The sequence below is a fragment of the Bufo bufo genome, chromosome 1 (genome assembly GCF_905171765.1).
Source record: "Bufo bufo chromosome 1, aBufBuf1.1, whole genome shotgun sequence".
In the NCBI taxonomy this organism is placed as follows: domain Eukaryota; kingdom Metazoa; phylum Chordata; class Amphibia; order Anura; family Bufonidae; genus Bufo; species Bufo bufo.
The window spans coordinates 192,842,158-192,866,151 of record NC_053389.1 but is presented as its reverse complement, the minus strand read 5'-3'; the positions used below and the strand labels follow the sequence as shown (position 1 = coordinate 192,866,151).

The 23,994-nt window shown below is 46.4% G+C and overlaps 1 protein-coding gene across 1 annotated transcript in view; it reads left to right on the top strand.

The window, feature by feature from the left end:
* Positions 1-10,881: 10,881 nt before the first annotated feature.
* The window catches only part of TBC1D17 (TBC1 domain family member 17), a 59,237-nt gene continuing 46,124 nt past the window's right edge, over positions 10,882-23,994 (top strand). Inside the window, exons 1-2 of the mRNA XM_040433851.1 lie at positions 10,882-10,951; positions 12,813-12,911. Of these exons, the coding sequence (XP_040289785.1) occupies positions 10,931-10,951; positions 12,813-12,911 (120 nt within the window). The 5' untranslated portion in view covers positions 10,882-10,930. The remainder of the gene's footprint in view (positions 10,952-12,812; positions 12,912-23,994) is intronic.

The following is a 23,994-nucleotide window of genomic DNA, read 5'->3' as shown; positions in this document are numbered from 1 at the left end:
TTTATAGCTCATAGCCACGCCCCTTTACAGCAGGTCCACGCCCATCGCCTTACGTGCCAGTGACAAAAATGGTTTCTGTCTTCCTGGACTTTTCATAGGGAGTCCTGCAGCGTTTTGTTTTTTTTAAAAAAAAGAGCTAATACACACGAGAAATCGCTCTATGCCGTTGTAAGCATCCTCGCCTAGTCGTGCCGGTAAAATGGCTTGGGAAAAGCCGTTCACGAAGATAGTCACTTGCCCTTAGTCAAAATGGCGGATGGCTGCGTGCGGTTCCCCACAGTGGGAGGCGTGTGCCAGAGGCCACGCCCCTCAGGTTGTTTATTTCATAGCGCAGTTTGCTAATGCAAGTCCAGACGGTCCCATAGGACACGTGTTATGAACCTGGTGGATTATAATCCAGTGTATTGTCCCGGGACTGACAGGAATGATCACACAGCCGAGCTTTACCGATCAACAAAGATGGAAGAACACATCTGAGGGGAGCTACAAGTTCACCAATACATAAGAGGCTTTGTGCACCCCAACATGTATGTGTTACTTCATTACAGTCATACATAATTTAAATATCACAGGCAAAAACTCGCCGCATTCGCCATCCTAGGCTGTATACTGGACCAAGTTCTGCCCTAACCTGTCAGAACCATCCATGAAACAAAACCTTCAATATGATGAGCCGCACATAATGCATTACAGGCCCAATTTCCAGAGCTTGTATTCATACTGAATACCTGTCGAATGGCTTTTGAGTTTCCGTGAGAATTTCCGGTACTGCTTCCAGTGATGGAAATAAAGAAAATGGCGAAAGAGGTCGGACAGTGTGCACAAGTTCACGGAGTGGCGCGCTGCTATGCCGGGGTTAAGGCTCATGCACACCCGGCCGTAGCCGTTTTTGCATTGAACGTCCGGCCCATGATAGAACTGTCCTATCCTTGTCAGTAATGTGGACAAGATTAGGACATGTTCTATTTTTATGCGGGTGCCGCAGAACGGACATACGGTGTGCTGTCCGTATCTTTTGTGGTCCCTAGTGAATGAGTCTGAATCCAAAAATTGCGGACTAAAACAACGCTTGTGTGCATGAGCCCTTATTAGGGTGTATCTGGGCCCCTGAAGACGGCTTATGGGGTGAGGGACCTAAAACTCCTCACTGCCCCTCCTGTAATAAACATGTATGATGCTCCACTCCAGGTGGTCATGGTGGAGTCAGGCAGGAGAGCGGCTGGCAAAAACCGGATGACCTTGTAAACCTGGTCAGAGAGATAAGTGGGCATAACGGGCTGCAAGAAAGAGGATAAGCGGCTGCCTGCCCCCACTTTTCTCCGGGAATATAGAGACCATTTAACATTCAGGTGACCAACGACACTCGCTGATCAGTAGAACGAGGAGAGAGAAGTGCTCACATATCGAGCTCTGACCTCACTGCAGGAGATGGAATCGGGACAAGCCCATAGACTATTCAGTGCGTCTCCTGTAGCGCGGAGAGAGAGGGCAATATATAAGCTCTTCTCTCTCTGTTCTAATGATCAGACCTCCACTGTCGCTATTACATGTGAAAAAAGGTTTTCAAAGTTTAGTGACTCTTTTTAACATGTCACTGAATGACAGAGAGCATGCATAGCCATTGATTTTTACGGGGGTCATTTATGAACACAAAGCTGCTATGAAAATGTCACCAGACCCCTTTTTGTGACTTTTAAAACGCTCATGTGACAATATTTTGTCACTTCTACTACTCTGGTCTGGTGCTTCTACGATTTCCTCGCCACCTAGAAATGGCAGGGGCTGGTATATCGGCCCCGGCAAAATTACCATTTAATCCTGGAAACAGCGTAAATGTTGTAGAAAAAGTACTCTTCTCAGCGGGGAGTAGTGTTTCACTCCAGGCGCACAGACTGCTATAGATGCGCCTAATTTATGACGGCGCGCATGGCAATACATGGCATATTATGCCTAACCTATAACACCATAATACATGCATACCTTTTAATAAGAAAAGACACTGACTAGAGAGTGGAGGTAAAACGGCCAAGGCCTGATTTATTAAACAATTAACCAATACAACTTTAACTGAAACCTTTAAGAGTCTAGTCATAAACTCCAATACCATAAACATATCAGAGTCCATCCCATCATGGGATGACTATCCTTACCTCACCCAACCGGGCCGGACCGACCCGCCTTAACAAGGCGGCGCGGGCCCCACCCCACCAACCGCTATTTCAACCATAGCCTGAAGGTTGAGGTTGAAGATATCACATCCAATCACAGATAAATGAACACCATCACGAAAATATAGGCCTGCCTCTCCACTCTCTAAATCGACATGTCTGAACGAAAAACCACCCAACAAAGGCATAAATTTACACATCGCCCGATTGATCCTCTTCCGCACTTTCTCCTTGAACTTCAATTCCGGGGACATTAACCAACACCGCCTGCAAATGATTTCTGAAAAGATCAGCCGAGTGCCCGGAAACAGACGGTGAAGATCCGAAAATGTCCTCTTCATCCGGAAAATTAACTCCATAGTGTCCTCACAACCTATATCATTACCTCCTAAATGAACAATGATAATATCTGGGTTAGGGAAAACATCATGTAAATGCAAAACAAGGTCAACCAAACGGCCCAGTAGATCTTGACGGCCTCTGCAGACAAGGATAGGTTTGTTCCATAGCAACTCTCTGCAGCCCTCCTTCTCGCCCAGTGGACAAAAGAGTGGCCCAGAATCCAGACTGTGTTTCCTGTAACTAATAAATCAAATGATTAACAAATGAGGCCTTACATATAACCGATACCTGTTAGAAGACCACCTGCCAATTCTCCTTATCACCGACTCATTCAAACCTGCTTGTGCAGCCGCAGTCGCAGCTCCTATTCGGAACGAATGAGAAGAAAATAACTTTGCACTTAGACCCAATAAGCCCAAGCATTTAGCTAGCACCGCTCTAAACTGAAACTGCGACAGGGGGGACAAGTCATCGTGAACAAGAAAACAATCCACATTCCCCTCAGGGCGAATAGCCAAATAATGCACCACTGCTGCCACCGGACAGATCCTCTTATCCTCAATAGCCCCCACTCTTATAAAACAGCCTTTACCCGCCTGGTCCGTTTTAGATTTCTCAATAAACAATGACACCCATGACTCCTGAACTACCACATGCTTCAAGGCCAAACCCTCTTTCGCCCAACGAGAACGAGGTAATAACTCACCAATCCGCAAAGCCCCAAAAAATAACACAATAAAAGCTGTACAAAATAAGGACGCCTCAAACTGCGAAAAACAAACTGACTTCGTAATCCCACACAACCTCACTAGCAACTCTGGGGAAATGGGACACCTCCCATCAGGCAAATGACCCACCGACCTATAACCTTTCAGTAATTGTTTAATCAGGAAGTAATCTGAAAATGACCCGGTCCCAAACAATTTAAGAAAAAATGACACCCCTGCCAATCTCTCCTCAAACAACTGCAAACAAAACGACAACGCCAGCGACTCATTCATCACCCACGGTGATACCGATAGACCCACCGTAAACAGTTCCCAACGCAGCCACCCGGACAGGTAACCTTGCCATGTGGACACCGCCACTGAACAACTCAGCAGGTTCAGAGTTAAAACTCCAGATCAGCCCCCACAGGTGCTCCGGACAAGGAGTCCCGAAAGCGTCGGCCGATGGCACCAAACTGCGAAAACGATCCATCTGCAAACGGGACAAAGCATCAGCCACATCATTATTGATCCCTGGGATATGAACAGCCTTGATCAAAACATTCCTACTCAAGCACAACAATACTAAATGCCTCAATAACTTCACTACCAACGGACACCTGGAAGATAAACAGTTAACAGCCTTTGTTATCCGTATGCAAGCGAATACGTCTATTCTGAAAAGACTGCCCCCAAAGCACCAATGCTACCGCTACAGGAAAAAGTTCTACCAAAACTAAACTAGACAACACCGAATTCTCAACCCATGACTCATGCCACCTCTCAGCACACCACTGACCGTCCCAGAATGCGCCAAAACCCACACTCCCTGCCGAGTCCGTAAATAGATTCAACTGGGCTGCATCCACAAACTCCTCCTGCCACAGCGACCTACCATTAAACTCCCGCAAGAAACTCAACCAAACCAACAAGTCATCCTTTAACCCCCTGTCCAAAGATACGTGTAAACAAGGATTCCGCAATCCGGCCACCTTCAAAGCCAACTGCCTACAAAAAATCCTACCCATGGGCATAATCCTACAACAAAACGCTGACTGAATCTCCTTAACCTTAACACTCTGACGCAACAACAAACCCTTAATCAACAAAACCGCTTTCTTAACCTTATCTACCGGTAACCTAAACTCGCCAACTTCCGAATCTATCACTATTCCTAAAAACTCAATACAACTAGAGGGCAATACAGTCTTCTCCGCCGCCAGGGGAACACCAAACTCTGCACAAACTGCTACAAATAAAGACAGAACTTCAGCACAAACCAACGAACCAGCCGGACCAACAAACAAAAATCATCCAAATAATGAACTATGCCCCCCTTCATAGCCCGTACAGCAACCACCCACTCAATAAATGTTGAAAAAGCCTCAAAATAAAAACAAGAAATAAAACAGCCCATCGGAAGGCACCTGTCAAAATAAAAGAAACCCTGAAAATGAAAACCCAAAGAATTAAACGCAGCCGGATGAATGTGGAGGACCCGAAATGCCGATTTCACATCCGCCTTCGCCATTAAGGCTCCCCTACCAAACATCCTCACCACTGAAACCGCTGAATCAAAAGTAGTATAACAAACCTTGGTCAAAGACGTATCAATCTCATCATTCAGAGACTGACCAAAAGGATAGGATAAATGATGAATAATCCTAAACGCACCTGGTTCCTTTTTCGGCACCACCCCCAGAGGAGATAAACGAAAATCCTCAAAAGGCGGCGCCGCAAAAGGGCCAGAAATCCTTCCAGCAGCAATCTCCTTCTGCAACTTCTCCGCCACCACCAATGGAAACTGCTGAACTGAAGGCAAATTCTGGACCATCACGCATCCCTGTCCAAAGAAAGGAGGCAACACAAAACCCTCAGCGAAACCCTTGGTTACCAAATCAGCTATCTGCCGATTTGGAAACATGTTTAGCCAGGGCAGCATTCTCACCAGTTTTACCGGCGTCGATGCTTTTAAGAAGAAAATCTTTTGCCAACGGCTGTGATGGCAAATTGGCTCTTTTAAAACACCTGGACATCGGGTGACTTGCTCCGCAAAACCCACATTCATGCTTGTACTTACAGATGGTAGGCCATTTGCACTGCGACTCGTTATAAGCAAAGCAGAGACCCCTTTTCATGACACCACCAGCCGGAGGTACTCTTTGACTGATACATTCAGCCACAAGCCAACATCCTTGGTGCCCCATTGTAACTGCGGATAAACCGCCAACTTCTGCCTAAAGTTCTCGTCATACTGAAACCAGCCTAAGCCTCCAAAATTCCTATACGCCTCTAACACAATATCCACATGCTGAAACAGCCCCGAGCATTTTTCAGGACAACGTTCCCCCAAAACACCTGCAAAAATACAGAATGCTTGCAACCAGTTATTAAAAGAGCGAGGAATCGGACGGCGCCTATCCTCCTCTAATCTCTCATCCTTGCGCTCCAATTTTGAAACAAATTCCTTAGAGGCCGGGAGGAGAGATAAAATATCAACATAATCGCCATTCCAAATTTTATCTTTGACTGCTGTGGATAAATAAAACCCTAAAGGAGATACGGCACAAGGCAGAACTTCTTTAAAACAATTTTCAGCAATACCTTTCCCTTTGTCTAAAACTGGTAAACGCTGAACTGAAAGCGGCTCAACAATACTGTCAGCCTCTCCACCCCCAGCCCCCTCAGCTGCGAGCCAAGCAGAAGCAACATTATTCAGGACAGGCTTGGAAGCAGGGATCTGAGGAGGGGGGGGGGGGGTAGCCGAGGACCGAGGAATCAGACACTCAAGAGAGGACAACACTTTAGACAAGGAAGACATTACAGGGGCAAGCTGTGCAGCCGACCACTCACCCGACATAGGAACCGATCCAGGCTGAGGCGCTGCAGCAGCATTAGAAACTCCAACTTGCGATCCGGACGAGAAATCCTGCTGTCCTTGAAGAAGGCTCCCCTCATGATCCGCCGGTCCCCCCAGACCCTGCGGCCTGATACCACAGGTCTGCAGAGAGGGGTCAGAAACCGGCATGCAGCTCTTCCTGCTGTCCCCTGACGCTGCCGAACCTTGACCCGATGTTCCCGGCGTCCTCTCGCGGCGTCCTCTTGCAAGATCAGCGCCAGCACATCTCCGATCCTGCTGCCGCGGCAGCGCATGCTCAGAAGTGGCTGGGGAGAACTTCCTCTTCTGGGTCCTCTGCCTTCGGCTCTTCTCGCGGGATCCCGGAGCCACCGCCTCCCCTCGCAACTCCCATAGCTGTACCGGACCATCGCTCCGCACCACTCCGACCGGGACGTCACCAGCAGCTTCTCCACCATCCTGGAAAAACCCGACAGCCGTAAAAGATGCCTCCTCCACTGGCTGGAACAAGGGGGCCCGAAGCTGAAGCAGGCATTCTTGAATCCACGCCGGGGCACCCGCTTCGGAAGCACGAGAGGAGAGCTCCTCCATCAGGAAATCCATTGTAAGGTAACAGCGAAACCAGGCACAAAGAATCCGGCTCCACAGGCAGGTGCAGATCAAAGGCAAGCCCAGCCTGCGGAGCTCGGACACTTATAGCCCCGAAACCTCCCACCACACCAATCAAAAACTGTCTCCAGGGCTCCGCTAACCTACCCCGAAACCCTGGGACATCATAGGCTACTAGCCCAAAACAACTGATTATTTTGGTGTCATTTTGCGTATTTAAAGAAAAAAGAGCTGTAGTTTAAAAAAAAATATAGAATTAAAAAAAAAAATAATTTCTCCCACAGTTTCCCCCTAAAAAGGGTTCAGCTACATGTCGATCTTGGTCACACAACAGCTGTCATGCCCAAGGATGGCAGTGTAGCGGTGATAGCATAAAAATCAATGGGGTCGCAGCGCGAGTTGCGGTTCTGGGGTCACGTCACACGTGCGAGTCGCGCTGCAACCCCATAAATTTTTATGGTAGCACCGCTAAACTGCGATCCTTGGGTGATCACAGCTGTCACGCGACAAAGATCACTCTGTATCCAAACCCTTTAAAGGGATTCTGTCACCTAGTTTTACCCTATAGAGCTGCGGACATGCACGGATAGATCTCCGCTAGCATATCCGCAATATACCTGTCCTATAGCTCTGTGTGGCTTTATTTCGCTTAAAAAATTATATTATAGATATGTAAATTAGCCAAGTAAGGTGCCCGAGGCGTGGTTACTTATGGTTAAGGAGCTCCGCCACGCCCCCTGTGAAGGAGCCCAGCGCCTGCATCCAGGAATCTCCTCCTTGCTCACAAAGTTACAGTGCCGTAATCTCGCGATGCACGAGCTAGCGCATGCACAGTGCCAGAAAAGTGTTTGTTCCCTTTGCTGGCATCAGCCTCAGTGAACGAACTGCGCATGCGTTATCTCACGCATCGCGAGATTACGGCACTGTAACTTTGTGAGCAAGGAGGAGATTCCTGGATGCAGGTGGTGCTGGGCTCCTTCACAGGGGGCGTGGCTGGGTTCCTAACCGTAAGTAACCACGCCTTGGGCACCTTACTTGGCTAATTTACATATCTATAAAATCTTTTTTTAATTGAAATAAAAGCACACAGCGCTATAGGACAGGTATATTTCGGACATGCTAGCGGAGATCTAGCCGTGCATGTCCGCATTTCTATAGGGTAAAATTAGGTGACAGAATCCCTTTAAAGTAAAAAAAGAAAAAAAAAATGCTAAAAAACATAATAAAAAGCCCAATGTGTCATGTAAATAAACATTGCAAAAATTATTTTGGGGGTCCAACAAATAAAAAAGTTACAACCGTTAAATCACGTGCGCTAAATCACAAAGGGGTTCTCCGGGAATTGAGAAAATAAAATTAGTGACATTAAAATATTACTTTATTATTAATACAGTATATCCCCAAATACCTTTAATTAGTGTAACATCCTGAAGTATGTCACTAAACTTCTGTTTCCCTGCTACATCATGTCAGGTGCATATGCGTATTGTCACTTTGTGTAATTTAACTTTGCATTTGCCATTATACGGTATGTATTTTTAGGCCTGTATTATATATTTGCTGTAATTTCAATGTACACCAGCAGGTGGCAGCAATGTGTAGCAGACCATAGTCAGTTAGTATCTAGCCTGGAATAGTTCATTCCAGCCTAGTCTCCCCTGTGTGAGCAGAAGTGGGCTGGTCCCATGTCCTGTCTCATGAGGAGGAGAAGGAAGTTAGTTAGTGTGTACCAGCCCCCCGACTGGGGAAGGCTGTGTTAGCAGGAGCTCCCAGAAACAGGGATCCCAACCTAGGATCCAAACAACGGCTGAGGTTAAAGATCACTCTTCCCAGCCTGAGTCATCTACCTCAGCTGGTGACAAGCAAGCAGCTATCTACAGAACTATAGATCTCCAGGAAGAAACCACCATACCCTGCGAGCAGTCCTGTGAGTACTTATCCAAAGACCAGGAGAAGCTAAGTACCTCCTCAGCTAGTCAGGCCCAAACCAAGCAGACTACAGACAGAGCAGAAGATAGATACCTGCCAGATCTACTAGGCGTATGACAAGAAGCAGAATATATATATTAATTCCTGCCACATATTGCCAATACCTGCTGGGACCCAAGACTATTGCTGTATCTTGCATGGATCAAAGCTGCCATTCAGTAAAGACAAGTTGGATCATATAACCTGTTTGGATCTCATTTACTGCTATCAAAGTTCCTCAATTACTCCTAATGACCACATTCAATTTTATTGCAAGTGAGCCAGGATACAGGAGTCCAGCCGTATCAAGGTAGGAGACACCGTTGACACTACCATATTTGCTATACAGAGACATTATCCCCCTCTGGCATTCCTCACCTGGTACGTGAGCTTTAACATCTTAAAGGGCCCTGCTACAGTACCTGCGCAAGCTGCAATTGGCGTCACGAACTACAATACATATATCCCGACCCACTGCATAGCTGACCCACTGACCCAGTGTCCTGCTCGTTGCATTAGTAATGGCTCTTTTTGTCTGGGGAGCAATCATTAGGAGAAATAAAATGGCCGCCGTCCTATTATTACACTCAAAACCTGTCCTAATCACACAGCAGGACAAGTTACTTCACAACACTTGAGGTAAAGCGCTGCCTCATCCTCCTCTCTGCTCTACCTGTCAGGGATTATGATCCTGAATACAGATGATAAGATCTTCAGCTGAATCTCTGTAGGAATGGAGTTCATGAGGAGACATGAAGTACAGAGAGGAGGTGGGGGTGAGGATAATGTACAGTCTCCATTTCCACAGTTTGTCCTGCCCGTCCTCTCTGTACTTCATGAGTGGGCCTATTCTCTCTCACTCTTCCAGTCGAGCAGGGCATGGCACTTTGGGTGTACTCACCGAGGCACCACGGGCTCTGCTCACTTCATAAAGCCAGGGCCATGAGGTGTGATTGTTTACCCAGCATCCTCAGCCTTCTATTCACTGTGTGTTACCATACAGACGTCCCACCTGACAATTGTGGTGGTTTTTGCCCCAGATTTGCAGCAGATTTCACCCTGTGCCTGTGGGGATCCACAGCATGAATGTATGCTGCAGATTTTTTTCGCAGAGCGGGAATGAGATTTCCTAAAATGTCCTCCGCATTGCTTGTACCGTAAAAACACGTATTGCTGTGTTCACATCCACTAGGGGGTTCACATCCCTTAAAGGGGTATTCTTAAGGCATATACACTGGATATGCCATAAGGGACTAACAGCTGTGGGCCCCACCTCTAGTAGGGGGTACCGTGACCCGCTCCCACCTGTGGCCGCCACATCCAGGCCATGAAAGTGGCCCGGCTTTATGGGAACAGGCGAGCTCCCTGTGCTACGTTGTTCCGTCACCCCCATTCACTTCTGTGGGAGGTGGTCTCATATGGACCACCAGTTTTCGTATCTCAGGGGGGGTCACTTGGACAGGACCTCTCTCTATTAGCTACAGCAGAGAGCGGCAAACAAAGAGCGGTTCATATTGCTGGCATGTAACATACATTACAGATGCCACTTCCATATCAGCCATTTATGGGGGGATTTCTATGGAGAAATGTGGTTGTCTTGATTGGAAGACCCCATAAGGTCTCAGGCTCACGCAAACTGCAGATCCATAAAATACAGACACTGTATCGTCTGCATGTTTTTCCATATCAATTGACTTTAATGGGTCCGTGGACCGGATCCGCAAGAAGATAGACTATGTCCGTAAAAGGCAGATCTTGGATGGGTAAGTGAAAAAATGCTGATGGCACGCGGACGGTATCCGTATATTGGGAATCCGGGAATATGCAAAATGGATACGGTCGTGGACATGAGGCCTACATCCTAGCTTCATATCTGTTGATCCTCTCCTTGTAAATTATGGAACTACATTTACAGAGGTAGTGTTCCTATAATGAAAGAGGGAGGCCTCTAAAAATATGAATTTCCCTAGTACACCAGGGTAGGTTCACCAAAGGCAGGTTTGACTTAAAGGAACAGACTCGTCATTGAAGGTCAGTAAATATTACAATGGGACCATGCTTGTCATGCATAGCTATATGCTCTGTCAGCTGTTTTATTACATGTGTGATGCGATTTCTACCTATCCCCTCCATTTTAGGGGTTGGTTTTCTGTCAGGAGCTGAGGAGAGGCGTCTAAGGGGCGGGGCTGTCCCTATGGCAACAGTCTAGAATGAGGGTGGTAACCTGTCACAGGGGCGGAAGTGACGTGGTGAACGCGGAAGTTTTGGACTGGCTGGTCATGGAGTCTGATGCTTACAAGGTGAGTTCGGGGATTCGGTACCGAGTCTGCGGAGCTGTCCGGCCTCGGTGACTGGGGGGGGGGAGCAGAGTACAGAGCTCCGCTCACAGTGCTAGACATTCGCCTTTCTCCCGTGGATTTAGCAGGGGGTGCTGGGCGTCAGTGGACCAGTAGATGGCGCTGCGGGGACGTGGAGATCGCAGGCTGCTATTTTTAATCAGGTGATGTGTCTTGTGATCGCTCCCTGATGCATCGGGTGAAAAATACAAAGTAACAAACCTTCTCCTAATGTCAGAACAGACTGGAGGTGTGACCTGTCACACTGTATCCACTTCACAGGCCTGCCTCTGTCAGGTCATGATGAGAGTTGTGGAGAGCAGCAGGTTGGAGATCACTGGAAAAGCAGCTTCTTGACTGTCTAATATACGTCCTGCAGTCAGGATCTCGGTTTGCTGTCTGTGAATGGAAACACGGTCTGCATAAAACCTGCCCTTGATCATTTTGCAACTCTCATGATGTATACCTGATAGGCATAAGGCCATCCTTCATATAAGATAGGGCCGGGGGCAATCCATAGTATTCAGTATATTGGGCAGACTAGATGGGCCAAATGGTTCTTATCTGCCGACACATTCTATGTTTCTATTTCAACAAAGTTTTCGTTTTTGAAGGAGAATAGTGTTTTCATGTGCTGACAGCAAGCAGAGATTTGGAGAATGGTGAGCAATTGAAACAGAAACATATTGGATGTATGCAGGACTATGGTACGTTATGTGGAACTGTATTGATGGCTGTCTAATGTGACACTCCGTATAATGTCTCATTTTTTGTGCAGTCTAGTCACGGGTTGTGGGCCGGGATGTTTAAATAAAGCATTCCTTGGTGCCCTTTGAAATCAATGGCCTAGTGCTGCATGGACAAGCCAGGTGCCTCAGAGCGAGAGACGCACTTTATAGCAGCCAGAGAACAGATGAGGGTCCTGAATGGACTTATCTCAGTCTACTCAGCCAGCAAGAACCCCAGATCTTGGGATTAGTGGGGGTCTCACAACTCAGACCCCCACTGATAAACCTGGACAAAGGTTAAAAGGTTTGTCCCATTGCAGCAACATATCCCCCTATGTATAGGGTAGATTACAGTAGTGTCTCATCGGTGGGACTCCGACTGCCGATCATGAGAATGGGGGTCTGTGCTCCCTTGTTTGATTGGAGCAGTAGATGCACACGTGTGTCCGCCTCTCTATAGGGCGGCCAGAGATGGTCAAGAACAAGCGCTTGGCATTATCTGACAGTCCCATAGAGGTGACTAGAACAGGAGTGCGGTTACGTGACAACTGCTCCATTCAAACTGGGGAGAAAGTGCCCCCATAATTGTGATCAGCAGGGGCCCCGCTGATCAGAAACATATTCCCTATCCTGTGGACAACCACTTTAAAGGGGTTTTCTGGGTGATTAATATTGATGACCTCTCCTCAGCATAGGTCGTCAGTATTTGATCAGTGGGGGTCTGACTCCGTGCACCCCTGCCGATCAGCTGTTTGACGAGACTGTGACCTCTGCCAAGGCCAGTGACCTAGGTGCAGCTCAGTCCTATTCAAGTGAATGGGGCTGAGCTGCAATGCCAAGCACAGCCGCTGTACAACGGAAGGAGCTGTGCTCGGTGAGCTGTGAGGAGGCCGTGGAGCTCACTGGAGCACCGCAGACTCTTCAGGAGTGCCGGGACTCAGATCCCCACCGATCATATACTGATGTGCCATCAGTATAAATCACCTGGTAAACCTGCAGTGTAAAGCATGATGTATAGAGGAGCATCCCTAGTCAGTGACATGTCCTTCTTGTGTAGCAAGTGCTCAGAAGGTTTCTTTATTTTCTTTCTCTATCAGATTGTGTTTGAAAAACATGGAGTCTTCTTACATACCAGCGCTAAAAGGCAGAACGATCAGGATTCGATGATTCCGGGCGTTATCCTTCTGATAGAGAAGGTAAGTGGATCGGGCTCACCCTGGATTTCCATACTGTGATTCTAGAAAATTCCAGCTTTCAGTTTGATTATTATTACGCTTGCAAGCAAAAGACTGTGGTTTATATGCTGCAGTCACCACAGTTCAGGCCGTGTTCACACTGCTTCTGTAGTGCATGTGAGGTGTATGTACAGCGTAAGACTCATGCAGCGCACGTATCCATAGGTCCCATTCAACCGACAGACACCAGAGGAGAGTCCTTTCCTCTGTCGTGCCGGTATAGGACAGTATATACCTTTCTCTGAGATGTGGGATAGCGCAGTGTGTCGTGCAGTGTGTCAAGCCGATGGGTGACATGTGCCACCATGTGTCTGGACAGTGACACGTGTCCTCACAGCGCATACCTCTGATGGACACTGCAGAACACAGTGTGAAAAGAGCTTTAAAGGGGTTGTCCAAGTTATTTCTATTGCAGGTAAACAATAAACGGAAGGCTGCGCTGGCACGGCGTGCGCCTTCACTTCAGCCAGCTGATTGTTGGGGTGTCGGACCCCCGCCGATCTGATATTGATGACCTATCCTGAGGATAGTTGCAAAAAAAAAGAGGGGGTCAGTCAGCACATCCCAATGCGCAGGTGCAGGCTGCCATGGCTAGAAACATGAAGAAAAAAACACTGCAACAGCACTCTGCAAACCAAATGACGTACAATAATCCCTAATTATAGAAAACATTCCGGTGCTAATGCTACGCTTATTTAGCAAACTTGAGATTCTTGGCAAATACATTTTGTAGGAAATTATTTTGGCCCGTCTGCCAGCGTCAAGGCGAATCTCTATTAGACGGGAACCTAACACTAAATCCTATCTGTTATGTGCCATAATAACCACCATAAAATTCAGGGAGTGCAGGTACCAACATGCATGCCGAGCCCACTCTATACCTCTCCTGGTGCCTGAGGATAGGTCGTCAATAAAAATAACTTGGACAACCCCTTTAAAGGGGCTGCCTCACTTCAGCGAATGACATTTATCATGCAGAGAAAGTTAATACAAGGCACTTACTAATGTATTGTGATTGTCCATATTGCCTCCTTTGCTGGCTGGATTCATTTTCCCCATCGCATTATACACTGCTCGTTTCCATGGTTACATCCACCCTGCAATCCAGCAATGATGGCTGCGCTTGCACATGGTAGGAAAATGTGGCGTCCTATGCGCACTTATACGGTACTGGACATCAGAGAGGCTGGCGCTTTTTCCTATATTGCTGGGTGGTCGTAAAAATGAATCAAGCCGGCAAAGGAGGCAATATGGACAATCACAATACATTAGTAAGAGCCTTGTATTAACCATTTGCTGAAGTGAGACATCCCCTTCAAAGGAGTCTGTCTGATAGGGATTAGGCTAGTTACACATTAGCGGTAAAGAGATCCGCCATTGCTGGGTGCTACCTGAATGCCTGCTGGCCCCATTAATTATTATGGGGGCCGGCAGAGATCCAGCTGCAACCAGTAAATATACCAAGAATCGGCTGGCTAAATACCGCTGGTGTGAAACTAGCCTTATCCACTTTGAGGCCCTCCCTCCATGAGCCTGGTCACTTTTTCTGATGTTGTCAGCTGATTTCGGGGGTCTTCAGAATCCGGAACGATGTGGTAGTAGGTAGCTGTGCATTGTGCCTCAGGACACTGACAGAGGGGAACATTACAGATGCCCACCCTCTTATCCAATTTTCTAATATCTCCAATGCATCTAAAATGAAAATTCAAACAACTTTGCAACTAATATCCTCTTGTTGCGTGCCTACAGCCCCTCAGCAGACATACAGTGGATATAAAAAGTCTACACACCCCTGTTAAAATGTCAGGTTTCTGTGCTGTAAAAAAATGAGACAAAGATAAATCATTTCAGAACTTTTTCCACCTTTAACCACCTCCGGACCGCTGTACGCACAGACGCGTCCTGGAGGTGGTTGATTCATTCCGAGTGGACGCATATACGCGTCATCTCGCGAGACGCGAGATTTCCTGTGAACGCGCGCACACAGGCGCGCGCGCTCACAGGAACGGAAGGTAAGAGAGTGGATCTCCAGCCTGCCAGCGGCGATCGTTCGCTGGCAGGCTGGAGATGTGTTTTTTTTAACCCCTAACAGGTATATTAGACGCTGTTTTGATAACAGCGTCTAATATACCTGCTACCTGGTCCTCTGGTGGTCCCCTTTGTTTGGATCGACCACCAGAGGACACAGGTAGCTCAGTAAAGTAGCACCAAGCACCACTACACTACACTACACCCCCCCCCGTCACTTATTAACCCCTTATTAGCCCCTGATCACCCCATATAGACTCCCTGATCACCCCATATAGACTCCCTGATCACCCCCCTGTCATTGATTACCCCCCTGTCATTGATCAACCCCCTGTAAAGCTCCATTCAGATGTCCGCATGATTTTTACGGATCCACTGATAGATGGATCGGATCCGCAAAACGCATCCGGACGTCTGAATGAAGCCTTACAGGGGCATGATCAATGACTGTGGTTATCACCCCATATAGACTCCCTGATCACCCCCCTGTCATTGATCACCCCCCTGTCATTGATTACCCCCCTGTAAAGCTCCATTCAGACATCCGCATGATTTTTACGGATCCACTGATAGATGGATCGGATCCGCAAAACGCATCCGGACGTCTGAATGAAGCCTTACAGGGGCATGATTAATGACTGTGGTGATCACCCCATATAGACTCCCTGATCACCCCCCTGTAAAGCTCCATTCAGATGTCCGCATGATTTTTACGGATCCACTGATAGATGGATCGGATCCGCAAAACGCATCCGGACGTCTGAATGAAGCCTTACAGGGGCATGATCAATGACTGTGGTTATCACCCCATATAGACTCCCTGATTACCCCCCTGTCATTGATTACCCCCCCTGTCATTGATTACCCCCCTGTAAAGCTCCATTCAGACGTCCGCATGATTTTTACGGATCCACTGATAGATGGATCGGATCCGCAAAACGCATCCGGACGTCTGAATGAAGCCTTACAGGGGCATGATCAATGACTGTGGTGATCACCCCATATAGACTCCCTGATCACCCCCCTGTCATTGATTACCCCCCTGTCATTGATCACCCCCCTGTAAAGCTCCATTCAGACGTCCGCATGATTTTTACGGATCCACTGATAGATGGATCGGATCCGCAAAACGCATACGGACGTCTGAATGAAGCCTTACACGGGCGTGATCAATGACTGTGGTTATCACCCCATATAGACTCCCTGATCACCCCCCTGTCATTGATCACCCCCCTGTCATTGATCACCCCCCTGTCATTGATCACCCCCCTGTCATTGATCACCCCCCTGTCATTGATCACCCCCCCTGTCATTGATCACCCCCCCTGTCATTGATCACCCCCCCTGTCATTGATCACCCCCCCTGTCATTGATCACCCCCCCTGTCATTGATCACCCCCCCTGTCATTGATCACCCCCCCTGTCATTGATCACCCCCCCTGTCATTGATCACCCCCCCTGTCATTGATCACCCCCCCTGTCATTGATCACCCCCCCTGTCATTGATCACCCCCCCTGTCATTGATCACCCCCCCTGTCATTGATCACCCCCCCTGTCATTGATCACCCCCCTGTCATTGATCAACCCCCCTGTCATTGATCAACCCCCCTGTCATTGATCAACCCCCCTGTCATTGATCAACCCCCCTGTCATTGATCAACCCCCCTGTCATTGATCAACCCCCCTGTCATTGATCAACCCCCCTGTCATTGATCAACCCCCCTGTCATTGATCAACCCCCCTGTCATTGATCAACCCCCCTGTCATTGATCAACCCCCCTGTCATTGATCAACCCCCCTGTCATTGATCACCCCCCTGTAAGGCTCCATTCAGACATTTTTTTGGCCCAAGTTAGCGGAATTATTATTTTTTTTTCTTACAAAGTCTCATATTCCACTAACTTGTGACAAAAAATAAAATCTCACATGAACTCACCATACCCCTCACGGAATCCAAATGCGTAAAATTTTTTAGACATTTATATTCCAGACTTCTTCTCACGCTTTAGGGCCCCTAGAATGCCAGGGCAGTATAAATACCCCACATGTGACCCCATTTCGGAAAGAAGACACCCCCAGGTATTCCGTGAGGGGCATATTGAGTCCATGAAAGATTGAAATTTTTGTCCCAAGTTAGCGGAACGGGAGACTTTGTGAGAAAAAAATATCAATTTCCGCTAACTTGTGCCAAAAAAAAAATTTTTCTATGAACTCGCCATGCCCCTCATTGAATACCTTGGGGTGTCTTCTTTCCAAAATGGGGTCACATGTGGGGTATTTATACTGCCCTGGCATTCTAGGGGCCCCAAAGCGTGAGAAGAAGTCTGGTATCCAAATGTCTAAAAATGCCCTCCTAAAAGGAATTTGGGCCCCTTTGCGCATCTAGGCTGCAAAAAAGTGTCACACATCTGGTATCGCCGTACTCAGGAGAAGTTGGGGAATGTGTTTTGGGGTGTCATTTTACATATACCCATGCTGGGTGAGATAAATATCTTGGTCAAATGCCAACTTTGTATAAAAAAATGGGAAAAGTTGTCTTTTGCCAAGATATTTCTCTCACCCAGCATGGGTATATGTAAAAAGACACCCCAAAACACATTCCCCAACTTCTCCTGAGTACGGAGATACCACATGTGTGACACTTTTTTGCAGCCTAGGTGGGCAAAGGGGCCCATATTCCAAAGAGCACCTTTCGGATTTCACTGGTCATTTACCTACTTACCACACATTAGGGCCCCTGGAAAATGCCAGGGCAGTATAACTACCCCACAAGTGACCCCATTTTGGAAAGAAGACACCCCAAGGTATTCCGTGAGGGGCATGGCGAGTTCCTAGAATTTTTTATTTTTTGTCACAAGTTAGTGGAATATGAGACTTTGTATGAAAAAAAAAAAAACTTCCATGAACTCACTATGCCCATCAGCGAATACCTTGGGGTCTCTTCTTTCCAAAATGGGGTCACTTGTGGGGTAGTTATACTGCCCTGGCATTCTAGGGGCCCAAATGTGTGGTAAGGAGTTTGAAATCAAATTCTGTAAAAAATGACGAGTGAAATCCGAAAGGTGCTCTTTGGAATATGGGCTCCTTTGCCCACCTAGGCTGCAAAAAAGTGTCACACATCTGGTATCTCCGTATTCAGGAGAAGTTGGGGAATGTGTTTTGGGGTGTCTTTTTACATATACCCATGCTGGGTGAGAGAAATATCTTGGCAAAAGACAACTTTTCCCATTTTTTTATACAAAGTTGGCATTTGACCAAGATATTTATCTCACCCAGCATGGGTATATGTAAAATGACACCCCAAAACACATTCCCCAACTTCTACTGAATACGGAGATACCAGATGTGTGACACTTTTTTGCAGCCTAGGTGGGCAAAGGGGCCCATATTCCAAAGAGCACCTTTCGGATTTCACTCGTCATTTTTTACAGAATTTGATTTCAAACTCCTTACCACACATTTGGGCCCCTAGAATGCCAGGGCAGTATAACTACCCCACAAGTGACCCCATTTTGGAAAGAAGAGACCCCAAGGTATTTCGTGATGGGCATAGTGAGTTCATGGAAGTTTTTATTTTTTGTCACAAGTTAGTGGAATATGAGACTTTGTAAGAAAAAAAATCAAAAAAAAAAAATCATCATTTTCCGCTAACTTGTGACAAAAAATAAAAAGTTCTATGAACTCACTATGCCCATCAGCGAATACCTTAGGGTGTGTACTTTCCGAAATGGGGTCATTTGTGGGGTGTTTGTACTGTCTGGGCATTGTAGAACCTCAGGAAACATGACAGGTGCTCAGAAAGTCAGAGCTGCTTCAAAAAGCGGAAATTCACATTTTTGTACCATAGTTTGTAAACGCTATAACTTTTACCCAAACCATTTTTTTTTTACCCAAACATTTTTTTTTATCATAGACATGTAGAACAATAAATTTAGAGCAAAATTTATATATGGATGTCGTTTTTTTTGCAAAATTTTACAACTGAAAGTGAAAAATGTCATTTTTTTGCAAAAAAATCGTTAAATTTCGATTAATAACAAAAAAAGTAAAAATGTCAGCAGCAATGAAATACCACCAAATGAAAGCTCTATTAGTGAGAAGAAAAGGAGGTAAAATTCATTTGGGTGGTAAGTTGCATGACCGAGCAATAAATGGTGAAAGTAGTGTAGGTCAGAAGTGTAAAAAGTGGCCTGGTCTTTCAGGGTGTTTAAGCACTGGGGGCTGAGGTGGTTAATGTGACCTATAAACTGTACAACTCAACTGAAAGACAAACTGAAATCTTTAAGGTGGAGGGAAGAAAGAAAAAAATAAATAATGTGGTTGCATAAGTGTGCACACCCTCTTATAACTGGAGATGTAGCTGTGTTCAGAATTAAGCAATCACATTCAAAATCATGTTAAATAGGAGTCAGCATACACCTGCCATCATTTAAAGTGCCTCTGAGTAACCCCAAATAAAGTTCAGCTGCTCTAGTTGGTCTTTCCTGAAATTGTCTTAGGGTCCATTCACACTTCCGTTGTTTCTTTCCTGATCTGTTCCGTTTTTTTGCGGAACAGATCTGGACCAGATCTGGACCCATTCATTTTCAATGGGTCCTGGAAAAAAATCTGACATTGAGCTGTCCGATTTTTTTCAGGACCCATTGAAAATGAATGGGTCCAGATCTGGTCCAGATCTGTTCCGCAAAAAACGGAACAGATCAGGAAAGAAACAACGGAAGTGTGAATGGACCCTAAATCTCATCCCACAGCAGAAGCCATGGTCCACAGAGAGCTTCCAAAGCATCAGAGGGATCTCATTGTTAAAAGGTATCAGTCAGGAGAAGGGTACAAAAGAATTTCCAAGGCATTAGATATACCATGGAACACAGTGAAGACAGTTATCATCAAGTGGAGAAAATATGGCACAACAGTGACATTACCAAGAACTGGACGTCCCCCCAAAATTGATGAAAAGACGAGAAGAAAACTGGTCTGGGAGGCTACCAAGAGGCCTACAGCAACATTAAAGGAGCTGCAGGAATATTTGGCAAGTACTGGCTGTGTGGTACAAGTGACAACAATCTCCCGTATTCTTCATATGTCTGGGCTATGGGGTAGAGTGGCAAGACGAAAGCCTTTTCTTACGAAGAAAAACATCCGAATCAGACTACATTTTGCAAAAACACATCTGAAGTCTCCCAAAAGCAAGTGGGAAGGGAAAATGTGTTATGGTCTAAAGAAACCAAGGTTGAACTTTTTGGCCATAATTCCAAAAGATATGTTTGGCGCAAAAACAAGACTGCAGATCACCAAAAGAACACCCTACCCACAGTGAAGCATGGTGGTGGCAGCATCATGCCAAGGGGCTGTTTTTCTTCAGCTGGAACTGGGGCCTTAGTTAAGCTAGAGGGAATTATGAACAGTTCCAAATACCAGTCAATATTGGCACAAAACCTTCAGGCTTCTGCTAGAAAGCTGAACATGAAGAGGAACTTCATTTTTCACCATGACAACGACCCAAAGCATACATCCAAATCAACAAAGGAATGGCTTCACCAGAAGAAGATTAAAGTTTTGGAATGGCCCAGCCAGAGCCCAGACCTGAATCTGATTGAAAATCTGTGGGGTGATCTGAAGAGGGCTGTGCACAGGAGATGCCCTCGCAATCTGACAGATTTGGAGGGTTTTTGCAAAGACGAGTGGGCAAATCTTGCCAAGTCAAAATGTGCCATGCTGATAGACTCATACCCAAAAAGACTGAGTGCTGTAATAAAATCAAAAGGTGCTTCAACAGAGTATTAGTTTAAGGGTGTGGACACTTATGCAACCATATTATTTTAGTTTTCTTCCCTCCACCTAAAAGATTTCAGTTTATTTTCAGTTGAGTTGTACAGTTTATAGGTCACATTAAAGGTGGAAAAAGTTCTGAAATGATTTATCTTTGTCTCATTTTTTTACATCACAGAAGCCTGACATCTTAACAGGGGTGTGTAGACTTGTTATATCAACTGTATGTGTCTCCATGTTACCAAATAAACCACGTGCAGTCTAAGGGTTTGGCTACATGGTGACTTTGGTCATGTGACCAAGCTGTTGCGCCCAAGGATCGCAGTGTAGTGGTGCTAGTGTAGAAATGAATGTGGTTGCTGTGTGACTCACGTGTGCCATGACCCCAGAAATGCACTGCCGGATAGCGCTCGCCGCAAAAGTGCAAGTCGGGCTGCGACCCCATTCGTCGAGTAGCCAAACCCTTAGTCTAGGGCTACATGGCAACGTGTCGCAGGACATTTATTGTAACGATAGTCAATAGTGTCGCACTGTGACATTCAACATGCTGCGGCTGCGACACGTCATTCGCAAGAAGTCCATCCAAGTTGGTTTTTTGTGTGGCTGTCGCGGTCACAGAGCTACACCATTGACTATCGGTACAAAAAATATAGTGCAACATATGTCACAATATAGTTGTACCCTTTTTATCGCATGACTTATTCACCGTGTAGCCCTAGCCTTAGACTGCAGTCATTCTCAGACTACACAGTAGTTTGTTTGTTGTCTGTTACCATGGAGACACATAGGTTCGCATAGGAGCTGCATGCACCAAATGTTCCAATATTTTGAATGAAAACTATTTGCACAGGTGCTTGATTTTTCCCTTTACTGTTTGCACAGGAGGACATATCCTTGAGGGCATGTCCCCACCTGACTGAAATGCTGCAGGTTGTCTGCAGCAGATAAAAAAAAAGTGCACCAAATGGTGTCTCTTGTTGAGGAAATGCCGCAATGTATCCTCTATGTACGGAACTACCCAAATGCTGCAGATTTGCCGTCAGCCCCGGCAAAGTGGATCCGATTTTAAGCTATGTCATCCACACGCTGCACATAAAATCTGCGGCATGAATTGACCTGTGTTGCGGATTTGATATCGGCAGCGTGTCAGCCTTTACCGCGGATCGCCAATTTCACTCTTTGTAATAAAGAAAGTGAAGTCAGCAGCAATTTTTGTTGTGTGTATTTTCTTCACATCCACGGATCTTTCGTCTGTATTTTACATCTTGTGTGGACCTACCCGGTCAGTTACTTGTGAACACAAACTTAAAGGGGTTCTCTGGGAAGGCCTCCACTTGTAGAGCCAGGGCCTTACTACACATTACGCTCTAGCACTTGCATGTGCCACATAATGGTGTGTTTTCCTATCAGGCAGCTCAGCCATGATGACATATCGTAGGCAGGATCCATCATTCCCATCCATTGTAGAGCAATTCAGTGTGTATTCAGGCCCTGCCTCCTCACCCCCCTTAGGCGACTTTGCAAGTGGAGGTAACCAGTCCTGCTCACATTCTAGGACCGGTTGCTGGGGGCCATTTTAAATCATTCCCAGAGAACTCTTTGAAAATAATAGCAATTTTCCCACAACTCGTGTGGCCCTAGCCTAACTGCCGAAACTGTTGTAAAGGCCTCATGCACACGACCATATCCATTTTTGCGGTATGCAAATCATAGATCTGCAAAACACAGATATCGGCCATGTGTATCCCGGGTTTTTCCTTCTGCAGGTCCCTCACTATGTTACCAATTCCTATTCTTACAAACGCAAAAACACAAATGCAATAGCACTCTACAACCAGCACTCTGCCCTGCCTCCATGCTGGATGAGGCATTGGTGTACATTTTGGCCAAAGCGTAATAAGCCACTCACCACGTTAAGGTCGCCTCTATGGAGTGGTCCCTAACACTAGTTCCTACCTGTTTATGGGCCATGAAAGAGGATCACATGCAGACCAAAAATACTATCTTGTGCATGGGACCTAAACCTGTCACTGCATCCAGCTTAGAAAAACCGCACAATACAGTGTGAATGATAGAGATGCTGTGAGAACCAAGGGCCTTCTCCTGGATGGATTTCTCTTTGGTGGGGAGAAGCTTTCAGGGTTTTTATCCCAAAGCGTCATGCCCTAGAATTTTAGAATCGTGAAAGGGCTTTTTTTTTTTTTTTTTTTCTTGATGTCATTTTTTTTTTCTATGTAAATTCAGACTTATACAGTGGTCTCACTCGTGTCATGTGGAGCAACGATCCCTTGTTTCCATATGAGCTCCCTTAAAGGGATTAAAAAAAAAAAAAGCCTAAAGGGGTTGGCCACTTTGTAAGAATAGTTACCAAATGGCCCTAAACTATGTCTAAATACTAAGAGCCATGGTCGGTCACCCGATTTACCCACATGACTGCTATCCCGGCCACCTGTGGACACATACTCTTCCGTGCAGACACTGAAAGGCAACTGCTGGCATTCAGCGCATGTGCAGATACAGGCAGCATCATCTCAGATATCTGCTCCTGCGAGTATAGTCGATTAGCGCCTGTGCAGAAGAGGATGCGTCCAGAGACTGCTGAGACAGTGATCACATCACCAACCCTATCTTACACCCCATAGGCATTCCAGGACCTCCTGCTGAGAAGCTAGGGTAATGTCTGAGATTCATGTATGATATTTCACACCAATACAGGTTGGTTTTTTTTATGCAAATCTTTTTTATAAAGTGGCCATCCCCTTTAATATGACGTCGCACAGCACTTTACATCTAGCATGTATTAGATGTTCAGAAGAGGAACGTTAAGGCCTCCGGATGCGCTCAGGGTGCGTTCAGTGAAACTCGCACCATTTCGCAAGCAAGTTCAGTCAGTTTTGTCTGCGATGGCGTTCAGTTTTTTTTTCGGGCAGGTGCAATGCGTTTTTCACGCGCGTGATAAAAAAACTGAAGATTTGCAAACAACATCTCTTAGCAACCATCAGTGAGAAACACATCGCACCCGCACTTGCCTCCGGATGCAATGCGTTTTTCACTGAAGCCCCATTCACTTCTATGGGGCCAGGGCTGCGAGAAAAATGCAGAATATAGAACATGCTGCGTTTTTTACGCAACGCAGAACTGATGTGTGAAAAAAAACCACTCATGTACACAGACCATTGAAATGAATGGGTCAGGATTCAGTGCAGGTGCTATGCGTTCATGTCACGCATTGGACCTGTGCGGGAA